This window comes from Truncatella angustata (assembly GCF_020726525.1).
Source record: "Truncatella angustata strain MPI-SDFR-AT-0073 chromosome Unknown BKA67scaffold_5, whole genome shotgun sequence".
NCBI lineage: Eukaryota > Fungi > Ascomycota > Sordariomycetes > Amphisphaeriales > Sporocadaceae > Truncatella > Truncatella angustata.
Genome location: NW_025763385.1, coordinates 2682352 through 2704811, shown reverse-complemented (window position 1 = coordinate 2704811; position 22460 = coordinate 2682352). Strand labels below are relative to the sequence as shown.

At 49.2% G+C, this 22460-nt stretch overlaps 10 protein-coding genes across 10 annotated transcripts; 4 read left to right on the top strand and 6 right to left on the bottom strand.

Moving 5' to 3' along the window:
• Positions 1 to 531: 531 nt before the first annotated feature.
• Positions 532 to 1050, top strand: BKA67DRAFT_593274 (ubiquitin-40S ribosomal protein S27a; the record flags this gene model as incomplete). Its single annotated transcript, XM_046104928.1, has 2 exons — positions 532 to 906; positions 964 to 1050. The coding sequence occupies 2 exons, from the start codon at positions 532 to 534 to the stop codon at positions 1048 to 1050; spliced, it is 462 nt and encodes a 153-aa protein (XP_045957612.1).
• A 1198-nt stretch (positions 1051 to 2248) lies between these two features.
• BKA67DRAFT_593273 (chitinase) lies at positions 2249 to 3454 on the top strand (the record flags this gene model as incomplete). Its single annotated transcript, XM_046104927.1, has 1 exon — positions 2249 to 3454. One exon carries the CDS (start codon positions 2249 to 2251, stop codon positions 3452 to 3454), a length of 1206 nt encoding a protein of 401 aa, XP_045957611.1.
• A 1180-nt stretch (positions 3455 to 4634) lies between these two features.
• Positions 4635 to 5519, bottom strand: BKA67DRAFT_569211 (uncharacterized protein). The gene has a single exon (XM_046103097.1). It carries the CDS (start codon positions 5321 to 5323, stop codon positions 4694 to 4696), a length of 630 nt encoding a protein of 209 aa, XP_045957610.1. The 5' UTR covers positions 5324 to 5519; the 3' UTR covers positions 4635 to 4693.
• Positions 5520 to 6577: 1058 nt separating this feature from the next.
• BKA67DRAFT_569208 (Carboxylesterase) lies at positions 6578 to 8588 on the bottom strand. The gene is made up of 2 exons (XM_046103096.1): positions 7679 to 8588; positions 6578 to 7624 (listed from the first exon to the last, which is right to left on the bottom strand). Exons 1-2 carry the CDS (start codon positions 8266 to 8268, stop codon positions 6622 to 6624), a joined length of 1593 nt encoding a protein of 530 aa, XP_045957609.1. The 5' UTR covers positions 8269 to 8588; the 3' UTR covers positions 6578 to 6621.
• Positions 8589 to 10650: 2062 nt separating this feature from the next.
• BKA67DRAFT_569206 (uncharacterized protein) lies at positions 10651 to 11855 on the bottom strand. Its single transcript, XM_046103095.1, has 3 exons — positions 11800 to 11855; positions 11308 to 11733; positions 10651 to 11252 (listed from the first exon to the last, which is right to left on the bottom strand). The coding sequence occupies exons 2-3, from the start codon at positions 11477 to 11479 to the stop codon at positions 10855 to 10857; spliced, it is 570 nt and encodes a 189-aa protein (XP_045957608.1). The 5' UTR covers positions 11480 to 11733; positions 11800 to 11855; the 3' UTR covers positions 10651 to 10854.
• An 835-nt stretch (positions 11856 to 12690) lies between these two features.
• On the top strand, positions 12691 to 13106 carry BKA67DRAFT_659955 (uncharacterized protein; the record flags this gene model as incomplete). The annotated part of the gene is made up of 2 exons (XM_046107540.1): positions 12691 to 12972; positions 13035 to 13106. The coding sequence occupies 2 exons, from the start codon at positions 12691 to 12693 to the stop codon at positions 13104 to 13106; spliced, it is 354 nt and encodes a 117-aa protein (XP_045957607.1).
• Positions 13107 to 14304: 1198 nt separating this feature from the next.
• Positions 14305 to 15200, bottom strand: BKA67DRAFT_314060 (uncharacterized protein). The gene is made up of 4 exons (XM_046096166.1): positions 15088 to 15200; positions 14703 to 15032; positions 14441 to 14641; positions 14305 to 14383 (listed from the first exon to the last, which is right to left on the bottom strand). The coding sequence occupies exons 2-4, from the start codon at positions 14957 to 14959 to the stop codon at positions 14329 to 14331; spliced, it is 513 nt and encodes a 170-aa protein (XP_045957606.1). The 5' UTR covers positions 14960 to 15032; positions 15088 to 15200; the 3' UTR covers positions 14305 to 14328.
• A 597-nt stretch (positions 15201 to 15797) lies between these two features.
• BKA67DRAFT_537012 (uncharacterized protein) lies at positions 15798 to 16874 on the top strand (the record flags this gene model as incomplete). The annotated part of the gene is made up of 1 exon (XM_046100246.1): positions 15798 to 16874. The coding sequence occupies one exon, from the start codon at positions 15798 to 15800 to the stop codon at positions 16872 to 16874; it is 1077 nt and encodes a 358-aa protein (XP_045957605.1).
• Positions 16875 to 17753: 879 nt separating this feature from the next.
• On the bottom strand, positions 17754 to 19406 carry BKA67DRAFT_537011 (flavoprotein; the record flags this gene model as incomplete). The annotated part of the gene is made up of 1 exon (XM_046100245.1): positions 17754 to 19406. The coding sequence occupies one exon, from the start codon at positions 19404 to 19406 to the stop codon at positions 17754 to 17756; it is 1653 nt and encodes a 550-aa protein (XP_045957604.1).
• Positions 19407 to 19854: 448 nt separating this feature from the next.
• On the bottom strand, positions 19855 to 22111 carry BKA67DRAFT_569200 (uncharacterized protein). Its single transcript, XM_046103094.1, has 4 exons — positions 21692 to 22111; positions 21204 to 21624; positions 20654 to 21149; positions 19855 to 20592 (listed from the first exon to the last, which is right to left on the bottom strand). Exons 1-4 carry the CDS (start codon positions 21836 to 21838, stop codon positions 20115 to 20117), a joined length of 1542 nt encoding a protein of 513 aa, XP_045957603.1. The 5' UTR covers positions 21839 to 22111; the 3' UTR covers positions 19855 to 20114.
• Between the last annotated feature and the right edge of the window lie 349 nt (positions 22112 to 22460).

Below are 22460 nucleotides of genomic sequence, written 5' to 3'. Positions count from 1 at the left end.
TGCTCGCCCTCCACTGGTTCTGACACACCATCCGCGCTAGAATTAGACGTCTCCAGGGCTTACGGCTGTGAAAACCCTAGCCGGTCTGTGCTTTTATTTTCTCGCCCTTATTGGCCCGTGCGGTGCTTCCCGCCGAAATTCTGTAGTGGACCCCTCCCACTGAGCAAAAGTCTAGCCACGTTCTCTTCTGAACATCAACCCTCTCCCGATAGATCTACATACTTGCTGAGGAAGGCAATTTGTCTAGGTACGTGTAGTCCGCAACGTCCTCACACGAAGATGAGCGTCGTCTCGCGCCCACCATCTTCGTTTCCCGTCCCGATCACCGAGGTCTGCTGCGTCGCTGCTGTTTGATGGTATCGCGAGCTCCTTGCGCCACTTGAAGGGACAGCAGCGAGCATTGAGCAGCAGCAGCAGCAGCAGGATCAGCTTCTTTTTCGTCTCATCTCCTCTATAACAATCTTCATATCAGCTGCTGCATAATGCAAACCATGGCCTGTCATCCTCTAACATCGTTTCCTCTCAGGCAAAATGCAGATCTTCGTCAAGACCCTTACGGGTAAGACTATCACCCTTGAGGTGGAGTCTTCCGACACCATCGACAACGTCAAGTCCAAGATCCAGGACAAGGAGGGAATTCCCCCGGACCAGCAGCGTCTCATCTTCGCTGGCAAGCAACTCGAGGATGGCCGTACTCTGAGCGACTACAACATCCAGAAGGAGTCCACCCTCCACCTCGTGCTACGGCTCCGTGGTGGTGGTAAGAAGAGGAAGAAGAAGGTCTACACCACCCCCAAGAAGATCAAGCACAAGCGCAAGAAGACCAAGTTGGCTGTTCTCAAGTACTACAAGGTCGACGGTGACGGCAAGATCGAGCGTCTCCGACGTGAGTGCCCGGCCGAGACTGTAAGTTAACCCTCCTTTCCAAACCGGTCACCAAATCCCTAACCCTTCTTCCTACAGTGCGGTGCTGGTGTCTTCATGGCTGCCATGCAAGACCGCCAATACTGTGGTCGCTGCCACCTGACCTACGTCTTCGACAAGCCTTAAATCCGCTTCGACTAGGCCACGACAAGGGTAGGAAATTGCACGGGTAACAGAATACGTGGATTCTTGAGATCACGACATGTATTTGGCGTCGATGTGGCATAAATCCGTAGACTAGCTCCGGCAATCTGACACTACCTTCGAGACACATCCTCGCTACTTGACCTGCTTTCTACAGTGCATGTATCGACCAATTATGATTTGATTCACCAATTGCAAAGTTTTTGTTGCTATTCGGCGATGTTACGCTAATTTCACTTTTCCTGAGTGGACTGTGACCTATTTGCTTGTTATGTTGTTCGTCGCACGCCCTCGGGGGTATCACCATACCTGAAGTGGGACGGCGCTCTTGGCACCTGTTCCCAACCAGCCAACTGTCAAGTGGCAGATAGCCGTGTCACTACTCAAAGACAATCATCTGAAGGGAAGAATTGTAATCTGGTTTGGGTATTACGATTCAATTCACTGCTGTTATCACATGTAGTCTTCTCCGTATTCAGTGCACCCAATCAGCTAGCCGTCAACCATTGGCGGGTAGAGTTGTGCCAGGCTTCCTAGATTTGGCAGGACGCTGACAACCAGCATCTTCTGCGTGGCAGTGCATATCACTAGCCACGAAGCGTCACTGGCTGCCTCTGTGAATTGTGGTGCCTGGCAGGGCTGGATAGTTGGCGCAACCAAATCTGCCAGGGGCCGACGTCATCGTAATTGCACAACATTGTCTACACTGCGACGGCAAGGCCTTTATTGCTAGCAATGTGTCAATCTTTTCAACTGAGGCCCGTGGCACATTCAGAGGCATGCGGTAGGTACTAATAAACCCTGGTACATTGGTCCAGCATTTGTGCCGTTCTGCCGGCTCAGAGAGCTTCCTGCGTTGTGCACTATGAGATGCATCGCCACGCATGAAGCTCCAAGCCACGCCCCTCAACCAGAATTCAGGGCTGTCCACTAACAGCACAGTACCCACGAAGCGCAATGCAGAGCGTTGGGCAATTTTTATTTATTTATATATAAAGTCTGGGTTCCGAGTAGTGATTCGAGGCCATTTGCAAGACTCTCTTTCGTCACATTTGTCTCTGTGATTATTCGGTGTCTCGGGCTTCTCCTTACTCTCCACACAACTTGGATAGCTCCAAGTCTACTGTCTTCTATCAACAGAGTCGCATTTTCATATTCTAGCACCCAATCCCCAGTAAATATGGGTGGCGGACCGGAAAACGGTTACCGCTCGGTAGCCTACTTTGTCAATTGGGCCATCTACGGTCGGAAGCACCGTCCACAAGATCTGCCGGCGGACAAGCTCACCCACGTCCTCTATTCTTTCGCCAATGTCAGACCCGAATCAGGCGAGGTGTATCTTACCGACACGTGGGCTGACACCGATATCCATTGGGAGAACGATTCATGGAATGACAATGGCACCAACCTGTATGGCTGCTTGAAGCAGCTCAACCTCTTGAAGCGCAAGAACCGACAGCTCAAGATTCTCCTGAGCGTCGGCGGTTGGACTTACAGCAGCAACTTCAAGCAGCCCGCTTCCACAGCTCAAGGTCGGGCCACATTCGCCAACTCCTGTGTTGAACTCATCAAGAATCTCGGCTTTGACGGCATCGACATCGACTGGGAGTATCCACAAAACGCTGCCGAGGCCGCCGACTACGTAGCCCTCCTGCAGGCGGTCCGCGACGCCATGGATAACTACAGCCGCACACTCCCAACACCATACCACTTTGAGCTCACCGTAGCCTGTCCAGCTGGCGCTCAGAACTACGAGAAGCTTGACCTGCCGCGCATGGATCGTCTGCTCGACTTCTGGAATCTCATGGCCTACGACTTTGCCGGCAGCTGGGATCAGAGCGCCGGCCATCAGTCGAATCTGTTTCCCTGCAGCAGCAACCCTGGGTGCACGCCCTTCAGCACTGTCTCTGCCATAGACTACTACACCTCTCGTGGAGTCCCAGCCAACAAGATCGTGCTGGGCATGCCCATCTACGGCCGCGCTTTCCAGGGAACAGATGGCCCAGGCTGTCCTTACAGCGGCGTGGGCGAAGGGACCTGGGAGAACGGAGTCTTCGACTACAAGAAGCTGCCGCTCGAGGGCGCCGAGGAGAGGTTCGACGCCGAGTCTGGCGCCAGCTACTGCTACAACCCGTCGACGCGGACCATGGTGAGCTACGACACGGTGGACATGGCCCGGCACAAGGCCATGTACATCAGAGATCGAGGCTTGGGGGGCGCCATGTGGTGGGAGAGCAGCGCGGACAAGGAGGGCGATCTGAGCCTCATCGGCAACGTAGTACATACGCTAGGTGGATTTAGGGCGCTCGAGCAGAGGGAAAATTGTCTCGCGCAGCCGGCGACAAAGTACGACAATTTGCGGGATGGGTTCCCGAATGATAATTGATCGGGCATGAATTATGTTGGGCTGGATAGCAATGTTTTGAGTGCAATACGAGCGTTCTTTTAGACAGGCAAGATCATTTGCCAGCAAAAAACACTACGACAAGTAATGATTATGTTGTTGGTAGTACCTTTAGTTGACTACGCAGTCCAACTCATCTCTAAGTTTCACGGCTATACAGCATCCTGCCGTGCAAACGTAGGAAGCTCTCAGTTTTGATGCTTGTGACAAACCTGCACCTGCGTCTTAAACATGAGTCATCTTCGCATTCAAAAACAAGTAATAGAGAAATATCTACCTCATTGATATCCTAGCATCTCATGTTTACGAGCTCTCACCGCGTTCCAATCCTTGAACCAGCGTTAAGCTTCTGAGTGTGATTGCATCGTTAGACGAACATTCGACGTGTCAACGAGTTTGATCATAGGTCATTGCAATGGCAGAAAATATTGATCGCCTAATATATGGAGCGACAGAAACCCATCCAAATGTACGAAATTGGACTACCAGAAATTTCTCTTTGTAATGTCCTACTACTTTTGCGAGCAGATAAGCCAACCAGCCTCATTAGCGTTTAGGTTGCCCTTCGTCGCTCAATCTCTGATATTCACTTGGTTACACAATAAATACGTTGCGAAAGCTCCAAGCTCCAAGCTCACTTCAACTACTTAGAGTGAGCTTCTATTCCAACAGTTGGTCAAAAACGCTGGGAATTGCAGAATTACCGTCCATCCCTACATGCAGAGTTACAACATACGTTTCTTCTTTCCTTCCTAAATTTTCTGTTATCCTTTTCTTCTCAGTTTAAATATGACGCGCACACCATCATCACTTCATCATAGCTTCAAAACTTCCTGGTCGCCCAACCACGGAGTCACATTTGAGCTTGGAATACTTCGTTCTAGTCAACCACGTCACTCACAATAGAATATTTATGCCTTCTCATAAAATGAGCGTCATTACAGCACCTCCCGGGTGGAGCAAGCTGGAAATCAGCCTATTGATCTCAAACGTATGGTTTTGGACAAGAGCAACCTGCCTACATTGAAGGCAAAATGTATAGAAGCCGGGGAGTTAGAGCGATTTTATTTAGAGCTATCGCCATGAATATTAATATAAAGTTGAGCTGTTACAGGTAGCACGATGCGATGGGCGCGATTCTCTGATATGATTTAGCTGGGTAGCAATAAGAAAATGTGGTATTGTATAATAATGTCTTTGTGGCTCAATGTCCCATCCTGTCTATACGGCGCTGTCTCTGTGAGTTCTTATACTCGCTGCCGCCGTTCTGAAACTTCTGTCATCATCTTCCACGACTCTATGGCTCGTGGCCGTCCCGAGTCGATCCCAATCGCCGACCTCTCGTATCATTTGAATCTCCGCCGGCTTGGTTCTGTCCTCTATCGTGCCACTCCTGTAATGGTTATGCACGAGTCCCAACGTTCTGTTCGCGTGCATCACCATTTCTCTCCCTGCATCCGACGCCTGTGTCACCTCCTCTGCCTCCAGCTTCAGCGAAATCATCTTCTTCTGATAACGTGAATGTCTCCATATCAGGAAGATCATCATCCCCATGATGGCCAACACAAAAATCACAACGGCTGCTATCACGCCCGCCGTGGAAGGGCCGTCGAGCTTGGGGATGTTTTGGCGTTTGAGAATCGCATTGTGGGTCTCGATGATGCTGTCGACTTGCCGCTTCTTCACCGGCACCCAGTATACATTGCGTCGAGACATGTCGGTGGTGGCAGGCGAGGTGCGACTGGCGGCTATGCTCTCACGACGCGATGACCATTTCCAGAGTTGGGTTTGCGGTGCATCACCTCCTAATAGTGGTGATGTGAATCGAGGACTGCCGAGCCAATGTTCCATTAAATACTCCTTTCGGTGGGAGCGCGGGTGAGGCAGTATTGTTGGGTATATGCGCTCGTAGGCTCTCAATCGCCGACAAATGAGATAATCAAAGAACGAAATGCCATGACAGCTGAGAATGGGCAATCCGCGACCTTCTCCAAAGCGGTTTTCATTTCACTTGCAATCACATGCGGGCGACGATCTCCTTTGGGGGGGGGGGGGGGGGGGGGTTGAACCTCGCGGTGTGAAACCGACCGTGCAAGCCGTTTCAGGGTTTTTTGCAGCTCGTGCTAATCCAGGAACCTGACGATCGCAATATGCTTGATTTGTCGCTAAAACGCAACGGCTCCCAGATCGGCGGCTCGACAGATGGCGCTAGACCCGCAAATGTCAGGGGCCTGGGGGCCTTGATTGCAGTACTTTCTTCCCTGTTAGCCGGTGATGTCACATCTCACCGTGCTCATTACCCTACTGCCCTTGAGTCACCGAGAGGACGCCGCCTTGGAGACCCTAAGCTGCTGTCAAGGGACTCAAGGCTCCCTGGGTTGGGGTTGTGGTTTCGGTTTCTAGTTGCTCATTGCTTGTTGTACGGATCCGTATTGTGAAAAACTTTTGTTCAGAGGTGGGGCTGCATCTGCGGGACACGTTCTGTGCACGAGAAAACTCACAGGCATATCGTGATATTCATCGCGCCGTTGCACTGCCTCAATCATCTGCAATTTTGATTGCACGTTCGAATTCAAGGCGGTGATAGATAATGAAGGCCTCCGTTGGCCACACACAAACGAGACAGAGCGCCGTTACGCGTGGTTGGACGCCTGCCGCCGCTGACCCCTGGCGGCAAGCATGAAATGGCTATATTTATTGCAGTTTGATAACTTGCACACTTAGCCCTACGATAAATACTTCACGTTCATAACTGCATATGTCATTCTACCCTGTAGATCATGAGGAGCTGTCCATCTATAAGGGTTTGCTAGGTGCTTTGGCGCTCTGTCGGCCCTGCAGCTCCATACTCAAGGAATTATTGCGCCTCGTTGTGACAATTAGGACAAATGCTTCTAGTTAATGCAGAAGCTTACATAAAAGTTCACGACTCTCTAAGAACTTGCTTGGCAGGGGATATGGGACATACATCGGGGGTTGACGCTAGCGACGTGAGCGATCTCGCAAAGTCTAGGAAGCGTCTCGGAGTCAAGGTAAGAATCTGTGGCGTTGAAACTCCGTTATTGAGACTGAGGCCTATCTTTATGGCAGAGCATAGTGAGTAAATGATCATATGCTAGGCTCTCTAAATGTATCATCATCTTTGAATATCAGGGCTTATATAGAGAGCACCTCGTGTCCATCCAGTTTCTATCGACCATCTCCATTACCGGCCGGCCATCATCGCTCTCCCCAGGCTTTGCATCGCCACCAAACAACGCAACTTTGGTCCTGTCCCATCCCGGGCCCACAACGGGGTCCTTGGCAAAGTCCGCCCAGGCTTTTTGCATCGCGATGCTGACCTCGGCCTGGAACACCGTCGCGTTCTCACGGTCATAGGTGCCGAAAACCAACGGAATCTCGGACGCGTGATATGCCCCCGGAACCAGTTCAGAGTTGACGAAGCTGGCGTCCCAGAAGTATCGCCAGGCCGGGATTCCGACCGCCGTGGAGTCGTCGTACACAAACCGGGCGGGACACGTGAAAGAGGAGTCGCTCATGACCGCAGTGGCGCGGTCCGCCTCTGATGTGATTCTACTGCCCGGCACGATCGGGTAGTAGGCCAGTAGCGCCTGCGCTGACGCATAACTGAGCCCGTAGTATGATTGGAGGAAAGCCACGGCACTGGTCACGCCGGTCGTATATATGGCGCCCTCGTCGGCGGTACTGCCAATCAAGATGGGCACGCGCGCCATGAGCGGTTTCTCCTGTGTCGAGTTTAGTCGATTCCGGCGTGGCGCCTTGCTCCAGGTAACACCGTCTTGGACCGGAGGTCCGAACCAAATTCCATGGTTCTCGTCGGCTCTTTTCAGAGCCGCCGCCGGCGCCGTTTGCATGCACTCATATACAGCGGTGACGTCGCCTGTACAGTTGACGACCTTAGCTACTGCGTTCCAAGCCCAACCGGGACTAGCAGCGCCGCCGTTGTATGTCGCTTGTCCCGATTCCATGATAGCTGCGCGGAACGGCAAAGGATCCGGCGGAGCAGAGACGAACATATCGACAATGGCGGCACCTGCGCTCTGGCCGATCAATGTGATTTTGTCTGGATCACCACCGAAGGCTGCGATATTTTGACGGACCCAGTCGAGGGCCAGGCGGAGGTCAAGGAGTCTGCACAATCTGATTGAGACATATGGGGATCTGAGGACAATGGTATATTCTTACCCTAAGTTCTGGTCGGGTGCCTTTAGCTCGGGGTTCCCCGGAAAGCCATGCAAGTTAAGTCTGTAGTTTGCGCTGACGAGAACAACGTCTTGATTGGCGGCAAAGCTGGAACCGTCGTAGCTGGGATTGTTATTAGATCCAGTCCGGTAACTGCCGCCGTATATCCAGAAAAGAACGGCCTTCTTGGTCCCGTTCGCTGCCGGGGCAGGGGCAAAAACATCGAGGGTTAGACAGTCTTCGCTTTCCTGGGGCGGCGGAGCATCCCCAATGACCAATCTCATCAGATTTTCGCGGGTCGCGTCGGAGTATATATAATTCTGGTAACAGGCCACATTGTATTTGGTTGTGGCATTGTACGGAAATTCCCATGGCTGAAGCGGTTGAGAAGGGCGGAAACGCTCAGGAGGTGAGGCAAAAGGGACGCTGAGAAACTTATGGACTGTGCTCGTTGCTGATGGTAATACGGTGGTTGTGCCGATAATGACACCCGAGTCTATAGTAGCAGTAGGGTATTGTACGGGGTCACTAGAGCCCGCCGCAAAAGCCAGCGTCGCGCTAGAATAGACGAGGAGCGCGTTGAGATATACCATCTTGGCACTATAACTGGTTCAGTTACCTGATTGTGCGTGAGGTGATTCCAGTGCCAGACTTTACATAATCGTTATGATTGTGTTGGAGTCGTAGGCCCCACCTCAAGTTGACTGGCCCGAAATTCAACGATTTCAATCACGAAAATCAGTTCGAGAACACTCTACTCCATTGTTTACGGAAAGAGCTCATCGTGAGCATTGGGAAATCAGGCAACACTGCTCAGAACATATATCCGTCAACGTTTCATCAGGTGCGGCGGGCTTCAAAGGCTTATCTTCGTGCACTATGCGGTGTGTGCTCACGTGGGCGAAGCTTTTAGACGAACTTTAAAGATCATTTAAATTACCACATTAACAAATTAAACAACCAATAATACTCTATTTATTTACAGATAGGAACCGAGAAATTAAATAAAGGGTACATTGCTCGCATGTCTCTCTAAATAGGAAACTCGATACACAATAGGTTACCTATCTAGGAAGGTCAACATGCCAAGACATTTTTGAAGGGGTATGAATTCCGTCTAGAGCAGATGCGTATTGAAGAGTTTTTCGCCGGGGGTCACGGAGACTCCCGGCTACATGTCACGCCAACAGCACTGAGAGACGGTTTCAGAATCTGACCATGGAGGTTCTAGTCTTTGTTCTCTGTCGCCTTGATCTTGGTCAAATGGCTCTATATGTTCATCTTTCTAACTGCTCACAGCCGCCATACGACCGGAAATGGTTTCCATGTGGCGTAATGATTGTTATAGAGGATCTTGAGAGACTCACAGGTCAACGGGCCAAAGTGGTGCGCGGGTTACGGGCTTTGTGTGAAGCGGAAAATGCCATCTGCTCGATCATCTTGACGAGTTGTGCGGTGAAAGTTTCAACAATTGAATTCGCTCAATAAATTAAGATGCTCAAGGATTCCACTTCTTGCAGACCAAATTGAACGGAGCCCTCCATCTAGTCAAAAGCATCAGGGAGTAAGTACTGATCGAATACTCTTTGGGGAACATGGGAACATCATGATGTCATCAAGTTGAACATCAAGCCTTCCCGTATATTTGAACGGCGAGCAATCGTGCTATTGGTATTATTAGTAGTCCCGAACCAAGGTGGATGGTTTGCACATGTACAGTAAAGGCCGGGAAGGTATATGTAGAACTCTTTATCACGTGGCAATAGTTTTGGTTACAGTAGGGGACGAAGCTATCTGTTTATAATTGGAACCCGTGTGATCTACTCTCATTGCATCTCTCAGGACTCGGTTTTCGGAACTGATATGCACCGATGTGCTTATAGTATGATTACTTTTATTAGCACTACACTGATTAGATGACTTGACAGAAATTCATGTCAACCTTAAGAGAGACCACAGAACACCAGCTCGCGCAAATCACGCTCTCTTAATTGATATGAATGTCGTAGTATCTAACTAATTGCGGATGTAGGAACATGTTTATAGTTGTCCGTGTGTTGTTCGTCAGTTAACTAGCGCCAACCCCTGTGCATCCGTCGAAGAATGACTGGTTCCTGGGGACTTTACACCTATAACCGATCCAAGAGTCCCCACTGGTTGGAACGGGTCACTTTCCACAGGAGCAATCTTTCGAGGTGCAGAAGTGGCGGTTGAGCCCTTGCTGGTAAGGTCTGCCCAGTTGACCGCGCGCAGCCTGACGAAGTACAATGTGCAGGCGCCGGGACCTATCCACGTATCCTTGCAGAGCGTATATCCTCTGCGGTCGGTGGTTGGTATGGCTTAGTCGAGGATCAGGCACTGCCCCAGCTCGACTTGGAGCAGCCGCACACGCGCGCCGTCTTGTGTCTCTATGTCTCTGGGGCATGATTGTACGATCCCTGGTAAAGCTTGGCAATCGCTTGGCGGCATCAGAAGTATCCGAACGTGGGTACTCCGCCCAGCGGTCTTCGACATTGCTCACCGCTCCGCCGTCATGCGAGATTTCGGAGAGCGCCGCCTTTCATGTTTAGCCTCCTTCATCCCCTTGTTCCTATAGTCAACGATTACTGGTGCCAGTGAACAACTTCTTCATGAATCGTAAGCACTAACTTAATTACCTTCCAAACTTTAATAACCTTGGCTAGTTGCTACATCTCGAGTTTTGTGCTATAATAGTATCCTTCTTGAGGGCTCTAATCCATGTAGGCTTTTGATATGTTAATCTATTCATGTGTAAATGATATTGTGAGCATAGTTAGTGTTATATTTCATTAGTCTAGAGGTAAGAGCGAGCATTAGCCCTATGAATTCAGCCCATGGAATAGCCCATATTGGAAAGAAAGCTGCTGTATATAAGTTTAGTTTAAACTTAAGTTGTGCTAAACAACGATATCGTGAGAAAGCAGTAATCAACGAAAGTATAAGTAGTTTTTAAAGGTGATTCATAAAAATGCTATTGATGCTGCCTGAAAATGCCTGGACACAAACCATCATCGGCTCAACTAAGAAATCTATACTCCATCATTTTGTCTCTTCTTTCTGATAATGGTAATACTTGCTGACTATCCACAACATGATTATCGAGCAAATTTGACCCATCTCTTTCATTAGCTGGCAGCGTCCTCGTTCGTATGTTGTTGTCATTCTGGCCCGCTTGGAGGTGTAGATAGTGCGCTAGGAGAAGCCATATCTGCGAAGCCAAAGTACGCTCCAGTCATTGTCGGGGCTGAATAATACTGCACGAATTCGTAAGGCAGTGAGTTGATCTGATCAGGCGAAACACCTGTCCAGAAAGACGGGAACAGAGAATGATATGACTGGTCCCTGTTATTGTGGGCTTGAGGGCACAATAGTCCATCCATTCCATACTTCAAAATTGGCATAGACTGAAGTGTAGACACATGTTTTTGAGTAACCCTCTTCTTGCGGATTTTCGTAGAAGACATTTCGTCATATCTTTTTGCTGTCTGTTCTGGCTTTGCGCATCCATTGGCAGCCGATGACTCTAGGTCCTGTAGTCGCCTCTTGAGCTTGTTGCCTGTACTTATTAGTTAGACTTCTCTTGGTCTATCAGAAATATCTCCAAAACATACGGTAGTTACGCTGAGCAATCCGATTCTGTATTCGCCTCCGAAGAGTCAGGTCGGCAATCTGGGTCCAGTCTTCATTGTCCACCCCGGCCGTTTGGGAAGGACTCATTGCTGCTTGGTCATTCGGCAGCCACGAGAAAGTGTCCGCCGCAGTCAAAGTCTGATGCTGATTCATATTGAGTATTGGCCACTCAATTGAGAAAGTGATACTAACGTCTACTATATAAGTGTATGACTAAAGTAGGTATTGGCTTACATAGTGTGAAGCCATCTGGCATAACACCATCTTTATATGTTAGACAACAACGAAGAGGCCCAGGAGGGTCACTGGTACCAGAAGTCATAAGAGCTATCTGTTCGGTGACTCCGTTGATGATGGCTTGCTGAATGGTAGTCCGACTTTTCGGAGTCAGTCGGTATGACCGAAAACTGTTCAGTACTTAGCGTCTGTATAATTATGCAAGGTCTTGTAATTCGACGGGAAGTCCAAGTTACTGGCAAGTGTGCAAACAAACAATTTGCTAGAGAGCATATCAAATGCTTATCTGCATCTGCATCTGCGAGCTTAACCTTGATTTCAAGATGACATCCATGATCGACCCACTCTTGGTATCCGTACTACGTTACCGCATATTGCGAATATGGAGTTCAACAACCACATGTAACATAAGGCTTTCCAATGACCGTGCACTGGCCGTATACGATATACTACAATTGTACCAAGCTGATTTATTATCTCCGTTTCATACAAGAACTACTGCTCAGGACTGACACGGATTTGACTGCAATGTTGCGAACTTCGCAATGATAATTGATAGCTGATTTGACCCCACACGATGTCACCAGCCTCTGACCCTCCGCCAGTTCATCATACGAGATCGGGTCTTTGGTGACCGACCCCTCAGCTGCCCCACCACCCAGTGCTGGGCGGTGTTCTATCGCACATCTGTGACGTCGGGAGTTCCAGATCAAGAATCAGGGTCCTGCTTACATTCAGGCTAAGCCTTACAGCTGATGTATATGGTTGAGGGTCTAGAGCGGTCCATCTTATTATAGCCAATCAAACCGTGAGAGGACAGAATTTAAGCAAAGAGTCAGAAAATAGTAAATAACATAATCTGTATACAGAAAATGAGGCGCGTAAGAATGATGCCGAGAAATTTTCTCGGAGCATCTCAATTCGAAGAAAGAGAAAGGGGAAATTTGTTCAGATCATTGACGATAATCAAGTGATCAGTCTATCCGACACATATAAAACATTGATTGGACTTTGAAAAAATTCATAACGTCAAGTCCATTTATCTCATTCTTTAATACCAGTAAACTATAAGATTATCGGTGCAAGAACGCCATCTTGATTAATTGTTGCAGGTCGAACCGTCAAAAATGCAGTTCTCGTACCTTGCCACCATTCTGCTCCTGGAGCTTACCACGGCTAGTCCTATGCCTGAGCCTGTGCCTGAGCCTGAACCTCACTTCCCCAGCGTTCCTGTCACCTTCAGCGCTGCCGCCAATACTGGCTACACATTGTATGTTGTCGCGAATAACCAGTTCGTGGAGACCAAGAACGATCTTAGCATCACCTCCATCTCTATGGAAGGGCGTGCCAGCTTTACTTGCACGGCTTACGGGATTGACGGCAGCGTCACTAAACTCGTTGCCAATCAGGTAGGATTTGAGCAGACAATCTAGAACAAAGACGTTGTAAAAAGGCTGACCGCTATCTATAGAAAAATATCCCTGTGGGGCCACCCCAGACCCAGCTCCGCGTTTCCTGCTCAGCTCCTCCCCAATACCACTAAATACAAGAGCGTTAACCCTGAGCTGTCTGTGAAACTGGCATGGTTGATATTGTGGTTGTTTCAAAGCGAAAAACCCATCGACTTCACGACTAGGATATGGCAAAGACAGTAAACTAAACATTGCGTTTGTTAATATAGATTTATTTCCACTACCAAGTCCAACCGAAACAGTGTTTGCTATTAAAAAGCAGATCATGTATCTCTATGTTATTAAGAATTTGAATAAATGAAACTTGTGTGTACATTTCGGTCAGGCGATTCCAAAACTTGTTATGTAGCGGCTTTGAATACGGGAATGCTGACTTACACGTCGTTACATATCGTCCTGCCAATATTGTTCCCTCTGATGGAAGCAAAAGCACATTGGCGCATCACTCGAAGCCACAGCCCGAAAGAAGACCTCAATTGACGTGGATGTATTCCAAGCCTTGTACCTTAAGCTTAACTATGTTTATTTTCACTGAGGTAGTCATGTTTTTGTCAGACTGGTGTTGCAAGGGAGTGCTAGGGTGTTAGTATTGACGCGCTGAGCCCTACTCTCTACCACATACGGAGGATTCCAGCCCTTATATACACTATTGCAATCCGATACCGGATAAGCTCTGACAGTTGTAATGTCTTCTTTCGTTGCATAGTCATTGATAATTTTGATCTAATCATGGTATCCTTGGAATATATGGTTTTATCCGGAAGCTCCATTGTCAAAATCTCAGTGTGCTACAAACAACTGAATCGGTGCCAAAGATCTAAACGATTGCCCAGTGTCTTGTGGAAATGACTACTAAATGTGAGTAGTTTGCCGAGATATTTCATTACAAGGTAGAGAATCTAGACCAGCTGTGTTTTGCGTTGTTGTTGGAACAAGTCCAACTAAGAACAAACTTTGACTCCTACCAAAAGAGTTGATATAATTAGAAAATATGGTTGCTTATTGGCCATAGGCAAAGAGGTTGGTAGGGAATATACACTTGATAATGCGAGTCAAAAGACACAGAGTTCATCAGTGGCAAGGCATGTATCTTCTTCAGAATTGCAACGCCGTTTCCATTCTGCTAAATTTGATCACCAGAATTGTCGAGAGAAAGATACAGAAACTTTCAGAGAAAGCAAGGAAGCCCCTTTTCAACATTCAGTGCATAAACAACCTATCACCTAACAACCTAGCAATCATATGATAGATCCCCACCCAACAACTTTCTTTCTGAATTACGGCAAGGCTTATCTAGCATTGACCGAAGCCCTTCTGGCAATTTGTACAATGCGTTGGCGTGGCACCACTAGTATCAAACAATTAAGCCTCAGATTGGTCGTCACTTTGAATTTAGAGGACTTACCACCATCCCCAAGAGGAGCAGCAATTACCTGCAGGACAGCTATATTGACCCGTACTCCCAGGACCGCAACTACCATTCGGGCTAATCTTGCCGGCAGGCGGTTGCGGTGAGGGAGGAAGAGGAGGGGGTGCCGGAGATGAGCTGCCACAGGTTCCGAACTCGATGTTACAGCCGGCTCCACAATGGGCGTCTGTAGCGCCACTATAGTCACATTTATCAGCTATCCATTTGCAGTTTATGCTCGCGGGCAGAAACCACTCACCACCAACCCCATTTGGAGCAGCAGTCACCCGCTCGGCAGGTATAGTATCCTGCGCTAGTAGGTCCGCAACTGCCGTCCGGAGTGGGTGTGTGCGGTGCGCAGCCATACTGGCAGGCCCGGGTACCGAGATCCAGGGTGCCGTTCTCGGAGTCGTGACCTCGCTCCACTATGAGCCCCTTTTCAGGTAGGACAGCAGCAAGGCTAACTGTGAGCATCGAGGAAGAGATCGCAAATCGAATCAAAGAAGAGAAAAGCATTTTTGACGATTTTGGTCAAGTGTTGGAAGTGAGAGGTTCTGAGCTGGCCGGATAACGCTACTAGTAGGTGTTGCTAATATGTTATTGTTTTAGTGTTGGTAGAGGAAGTTGGAATATTGCGACTCAACATGATCGATACTTATAGGCTGTTTCTTTGAACGTTTTGTCGTTTTGTCTTCGCGAGATTGTTTTGTGTAACTCTCGCAACAATAGCCGACTTCAACAACTAAGCCTGACTGTCAGCAGTAAAGTGGGTAGATGCTGAGCATAAGCTTGTGGGTGATCTTGGCATCAGCTATAGGCAAATCTAGCATATAACGTAGATAATCTAAATTTGTAATTGCTTGAAATCACCTGGAGATCTTTCGATGCAGTGCATTTGAATGAATGGTCTCATCAGCTGACTTAGCAGACCGTATTATCTTTCTCACCACCCCCGACACGAAGCCCAACGACGCCGGAGGCTCTCATGCATCCTTAATCTTATTCCGAGTTCATATGATATAAACAATGCAGTAATCATGCACCCACAGAGACATATAATTGGTTTATGTTGAAGGAGAACACCGCCGTTTCTCCGTTGGAGAAACTCCGATGCTATCAATTGGGTGCTGGTAGTGCTTATGGCCTGACACGCCCATACCTTGAATTTGAATGACAAAGTAATCAGGCATTGGCGATTCAACCAATCAGAATAAGGGTTCGTTGGCCTGAAGGAAATAAAAGTCCAACGACATCCACGAATATCTAGGGACCTATCCCCGTAAAACTCTACTCGTCCTCTTCTATGCTGACATCCCCATCGGCTCAAAGCAACTTTCGCTACAGATCGAGCGACATGAATGGTCCTACAAAATATGTTTCGGGTCCCAAAGAGCACTGTTTAGTATCCTTCGGGCCCGCAATATCAACTAGTGCTGCTCCTCGTAAGAAAATACAGAAGCGAGGCCCGTACGTCTATCTGGGTCAGAACATCGTTTCCTACGATCTCAGTACGCTCATCATCAACAGAAAGTCCAGCTTTTGCCGGGAACTTCCAAACTCACTTCATACTCATGGCATATCTCAAAGACTAGGACTGACCAGAAAGCCATCATATCAAAACTTGAGGGACTCCAGTTCAGCATGTTCGCCCCCAAAAGACTTAAGATCTGTTCTTCAACATAAACCGCAAACTACTGAGCATCAAAAGATATCAAATTTCCCCTGCCAAGTGGTTCCCCAAGATGAAAGAGGCTCCCTTACCGCACCTGGAGGTGACCCCTACACCGCAGGGGCGCCGAAAGTGACATATGATAGAGCTTTGCGCCTGGCTGAATCATATAGAGCACTGCTGCCTGATATGCGAACTCCTGAGCCGGGCTGTTCCGGACCAGAGCAGTCGAAGGCCGGAAATAACCATACTCAGAACAGCGGGCCAACCACATCGCCAACTACGCAAAGACCACGGATTTTAGTCGACTCTGACGACGGAAGAAATGCGAGAGCACCATCTATTGCCGCATCATCAGTCACCGCTGTGGAAAGTGATGTATGCGAAGGCCTGTACGGCAACGCGCCGGTGCACAAAATGAACAACGATGAGACGCATACACTTACGGTCAAAATAGGGATGTCGCAGAACGATGATTGGAGTACATATGCAAGCCTTCAGATGTGCTTGGATCTCTTCACAGACGAGCTTGTCGGTGCATTGTTCCTCAAGCGCCATCCAGAGGAAGGCGAGGCGAGATCGTCGAAGCTGCAGATCCTGTTACTCATCGAATCCTATGAGGCAATGATCGAGATATCGAGGCAGAAGATGTTGTGCTGGCCTGAGGCAGATGACTTGATACATATACGGGAAGGGATCCGAATTCTCAATCATTGGCTGCATTGTCTCTATCGTATGTACGATGACAGTTTTTCAAGTTAGTATTGAAACCGACAAATAAAAGAGTTATCCTCATATTTGTATATCTTATCAATCACAATGGCTCGGGGCAGAAAGCTTTACTGATCATCTCTAAAATATTAAGCCGTTGCCTTGACTTAGTTCTTGGTGATGACACATTTGTTTGACTGTAATAGGACTGCATTTCTTTATTAAATTCAACTGAAGAGCACATCAGCTCAGAATGCAGACGGCTGTGAACTATCTGTAGCAATAGCACGTCACCAGCATTGCAATAGACTCAACTAGCGGTTGAGAACCCAAAACCGATCTCCTTTGTGAGTCCAAGGCGCCTTGTAACGCAGCTGATAACCGCCTTTTGAAAAGAAAAAAAAATAAAGAGCTTTGAGGCAAGGCCCTGGTACACGGCAGATCTCAGAGTAAAAGACGTGGCTGGCTACCTGGATCAAACCGCAGTTCGAACACTTTTTTTTTAACAAAGCAAATGTCTTCATCAGCGATACTCTGCCAGTGACAGAAGGAAGTCACTAAAAGAGCGCTCATACTAACAGATATGGCTATCTTATCACCGGAACTCCAGGTGTCAGACAGTAAATTCTCTGGGTTGGATGCCTGTGCTGGATCTAGTACGCCTGAGCAGAGTGACAAGGAATTTATCGACACGCACGATGTTTTTGTAGAGTGGTAAATTCTCGAGACGTCGCGCCACAACGATGGCGACCGTGCCGATTGAGGACATGTTCAAGGATGGATTGTACGCAATTGCTGGAGTAGCTGAGAAGGTTCAAGTATAAGTATAAGCCTTTGATTGCGTTCCGTTCTTGGTTCGAGATCTTTTTAGGAAGGTTCCGTAGTTATAAGTCTTAAAGTCTCTTTGATAATCAATTTTTATCGCCATAATTATTCATTAGTAACTTTATGTTGGATTATAACGTGCCCCCCAGCTCGTTTTCCCGAGAAAACGCAGTCCGCTAGAGCAAGACCTGAGACGTAGTTATTTGAACAAACCCCCACAGCATTCTTGCCGGCGGCGTATAAACCGTGAATGACTTCACCGTTCTTATTTAGCACAAGTCCGGTTTCTTCTTCGACTTTGAGGCCTCCTAAAGGAAGCGCGGGAACCACTAGCATGCCACTCCGCCTGAGTGAAATGTCGATTCCGTAAAACGGCCCCTCATTTATGACGGACCTCCACCCCAATTTGTTGACAGGATCTGGCTTCCCGTCGATTATCGCATCGTTGTATGCAGTCACTGTTGACTCCATCGTGGTAGGATCGACACCGAGCTTTCGAGCCAGACCCCCGAGCGAACCAGCCCTTTTGTGAGCCCAGTATACCAGGTATCTGATGAAAGCGCGCCACGGCATCTGAGTCTGCTCTACGATCTGGTCATTAACGCCTTTCCACTGCCTCGAGTCCAGGATGAGATAGCCGCAGCCATTGGCCTTCTCGATCATGACATCGCTAAATGAAGCGCCGTAGAGGTCCTCGGCCGCGATACGCTCACCCTTTGCCGAGACCACGATGCCTTCGACAAGGGCTTCAGGAGGGTACATCAATCTCCATGCCGACATACGGTGCATGTGCGAGACGGCTCCACCCACCGACTGGCCCAGCTTGATACCGCTTCCGTCGTCGCCTGATGTTCCCAAGGGGGACACCCTGCTGGACCACGGAATAAACTCTTTCATCATGATCTCGTTCATGCCGAAGCCACCTGCTGATAATATAACGGCACTTGCTTTCAACGACTTTTCTTTGGCATTGCGCCTCCACAAAGTGTCTGCACGTTTGTCATACCAACTGGCGAGGGATTGTATCGACAACTGATGGTATTTTGAGCCACTTGCCTTCAATGCTCTGTGCTTTGCGAATTCTCCGGATGATTCATCGAGCGAAAGATAGCGGACACCATGCACGGTGCCAGTGCTATCGCCCAAGAGCAGTTGCTCAACCTTGCTGGCGAACTTGAACTTGACACCTATCTGCACGGCCGAATTGAACATGGTCTCCCACAGAACATTACCGGTCATGTTCATTCCGCCAGCCCCATCTCCCACAACCCGATGTCCTCTAGGGGCGGGTTGAGCGACCGTGGCAAAAGGATACGCCTTCTCGTTGCCGGAGAAGTAGAGCGAGTATCGATCCGTGGGATAGCTCGTGCGAAAGGGACACAAGGAGCCGCCAAAGCTGACGCCGTGGCTCTGCAACCACTCCATGCGCGCGACGCTCTCGTCGCAGAACCTCCGCAGCGTCGGCTCGCCGACGACCCCGGTCCCGATCTCTTCCCGGAGGTAGCGAAACATGTTCTCAGGCGTGTCGCCGCCGTAGCCCGCCTCTTGCTGCTGCCGCGTCCCACCGCCGGCATAGATGACGCCGCCCGAGATGGCGCTCGACCCGCCCCCGTGGGCGCCGTCGAGAACGACGACCGATGCACCGCGCTCGGCGGCCGTGATGGCGGCGCACACCCCGGCCAGGCCGCCACCCACCACGATAACATCGGGCTCGGCGGCATCGGGGGAGGCAGGGATATGTTCTCTGACTTCGGGCATGCCGGAAGAATGACCGCCCTACATGCGGAACCACGAAACTCACAAACAGTTCCCAGGAAAGAACGAGGATGATTTCGGTGGAGGACGGTGGACTGCTAACATTTTGCGATAGGGCTTTTGAGCAAGCCCGGGGGCCGCCTGGGTTACATTGCCCAGCCGCGGAACTGAATGGGCATATGGGAGTACATGGGTAGGTAGGATCGATGTGGATATGTGGACCCGCCTATTGCGCAAACAGCTTTGCCAAGATGTTATTCTGCTCCACTGCATTAGTGGATTTCTCCACTAACGACCCTGGATTAGGCATGCGAGTAATCCGTACTCCGTACGGATACTTAGCACAGATGCCGGGCAAGATCTGCAACCACAACTTTGTGGGGTAGGCCAAATGGATTTAACCGATCTCACGACAAATTTTTGGAGATCCTTTTCCAGTCTTGAGACAACACCGAGAAATGGCACCTTCGCTCATTATTACTGATACTCAGCTTCACAAGATCTCCTTGCTCACAGTACATGACTATGTTCTCACGCTGGAGGAGCGTTAATTAATATGTATTACCACTGAGTGATATGAGAAAATTTATTACGAAAGTTACATGTTGGAATTGGCTTCCAAATTGATGCCAAACCCCCTATGTATATACAGGCTCTCCTCCTCCGAGTCGAATGAACGTAATTCCGCAGATAATGATAGTCCAAGTGTTTTTACAGCTTAAAACCTCCTGGCAACAACTTCTGAAACACTGCTGAAGGATCGTATTTCTTGGCTGTCGCTTTAAGGAAAGCATAGTTATCAGAACCATAGCTAGCTAGCACTTTCTGTGAGGCGCCTGCATGATTCATGTCTATGAACGAGTTGGACGCGCCACGTTTCTTGGCTGCAGCGATGATATCGCTCAACAACTTCTGGCTAAATTTACTCAACGTCGAGTAATCATCAGCATCGGTGAATGTGAGGGACAGCAGAGTGAGGACGACACCCTCCGCAGGCGGATCGACGCCCAAAACGTTGCCTCCTGTCGCCTTTGCCTTGGCAGCAAGCAATTGCATGAGAGGCTCGAAGGACAACGAGAGAGAGATCCCTTCAACGTCCGATAGTTTAGTTATGCTGGCATTGTATAAATTGAATACATCTTTTAGCACGTCGACGTTGTTCCGGAACGACACGGCAAATGTGATTTCTCTATGAACTTGTTAGACATGATTGTAAACGAGGGAATGGATATATCTTATGAGCCACTCACTGTAGCCCCGCTGGACTCCTCGCAGACTGGGCTGCTGACAAGGCTGGAATGTTCGTAACGGCTGTGGAGTTAAAGATTTGGTTCGGGATTGTGTAGAACTCAGCAAAGGCAGGCGGCGCCACAACCGGCTTGGCGTAGATATACTGATTGTCTAGTATATTGCCATCCGTAGGGCTCCAATGGAAGTTCATCATTACCGCGGCGTTGTCGTCGTAGCTCGGATTTGCCGCAAAATTATAGAATGCGCGCAACTCGGCATCTATTGACGAGACAGGATACACAACGTCGCCACCCCACACATCCCCGAGCGGATAGGTGGTGTAGACTATTTTCGTGACCACTCCAAAGTTGCTACCACCGCCTTTGAGTGCGCGCCATAGGTCACTGTTCACGCTTTTTGTTGCGCTGACAATGGTCCCGTTGGCAAGCACGACTTCGAACTCAACCACAGAGTCGACGGCGAAACCTGTTTTGGGGTACAAGTATCCAAGCCCGCCTGGTCAAAAGATTGAGTTCTGGTTCATGATAGGGAACTGCTTCATGGACTTACCGCCTATGGTCGAGCCACCTGCACCGATACTAGCAGCTCGTGCTGTAGGAATGTAGAGGCCTCGTTTATACAGGATCGAATACGCATTCCCCAACAATTGGCCCGCCCCGACGGCTACCGATGTGCCATCATTACTGATGGTGGTGAAGTTTATGCCGCGGAGATCCAGCGTGACGCCGTCCTCGATATTTGCGATACCCGTCACGGACCCGTGACCACCGCCGCGTACAGCAAACTTACAGGAGCCGGCGACGAGGATCTTGATGGCCGCAGAGACGTCCTGTGCGGCCTGCGGAGAAACGATACACGATGGAGAGAGCAACTGCTCCCCTTGAGCCCAGTAGGAGGAAACAGAGGCATTGTAGGCGGCGCTATCAGGATAGACAACTTTTGACGATAGCGCGGCCGTGAGACTTTGGCACTATGTTTCACGATGGATTAGCTTGAGGCACGTAGAGGGAGAGTCCGTATCACATAGTGTAACCCACACAACTCGTATTTCCGGAAGCAGGAGCACAAAGAGCCACTGTTGCTGAGCCAAGGTAGCCAATCACGGCCAAAAGATTGCACCACGAGGCAGAGTTGAGAGATGGCATTTCCAAAGATCGTGTAGCAAGTCCGGATCTATCTTGCATTCATCTTGGACAGGACACCTGCAGATTCAAGTCCTAAATAGATTGTATTAATACATTCCCACGTGGGTAGCTGGCATTCAGCTCGCCACGCGGCGCTGAAACCAATAGTCAGCTACATGATCCTTCGAAGCATGGGTGGCGTCGGATGTGGTCCCTATTCCGTGCAGAGGCGGGTACACGAGGTGCAAGGATTGCTTATGGTGCAGAAAATCGGCTGGCTGCGACGAGATCCAGCGGACTTAGAGTTTTATGCGCATGTGGGAAATATTGCCGATGCTACGCTGGAATCCTGGAGGATTCGCGATGAGTCCCCACATCGCAGCCCGCACCAGACAAAGTAAGTCGAGATCTCAAAGATCCCTCCACCCCAGAGCATCTGACAGAGACATGTGACAACTATTGAGCAGTGAGGCTGACCCAACAACATATTATTGGATGGATTGATGTTGCTTGTCCGCTGAAGAACGCCATTAATCTTTGCTTTTTTATGCTGGGCAGCATTAAAATCATCGCCGGAGCTTAGTGGGCATGACTTGAGAAGAAAAAAAATATGACCCAGTCCAGCATTCTATAGAGCTCGTGCTTATGAATCGTTGTTGGTTGCAAGGCTCATGTCTTGATG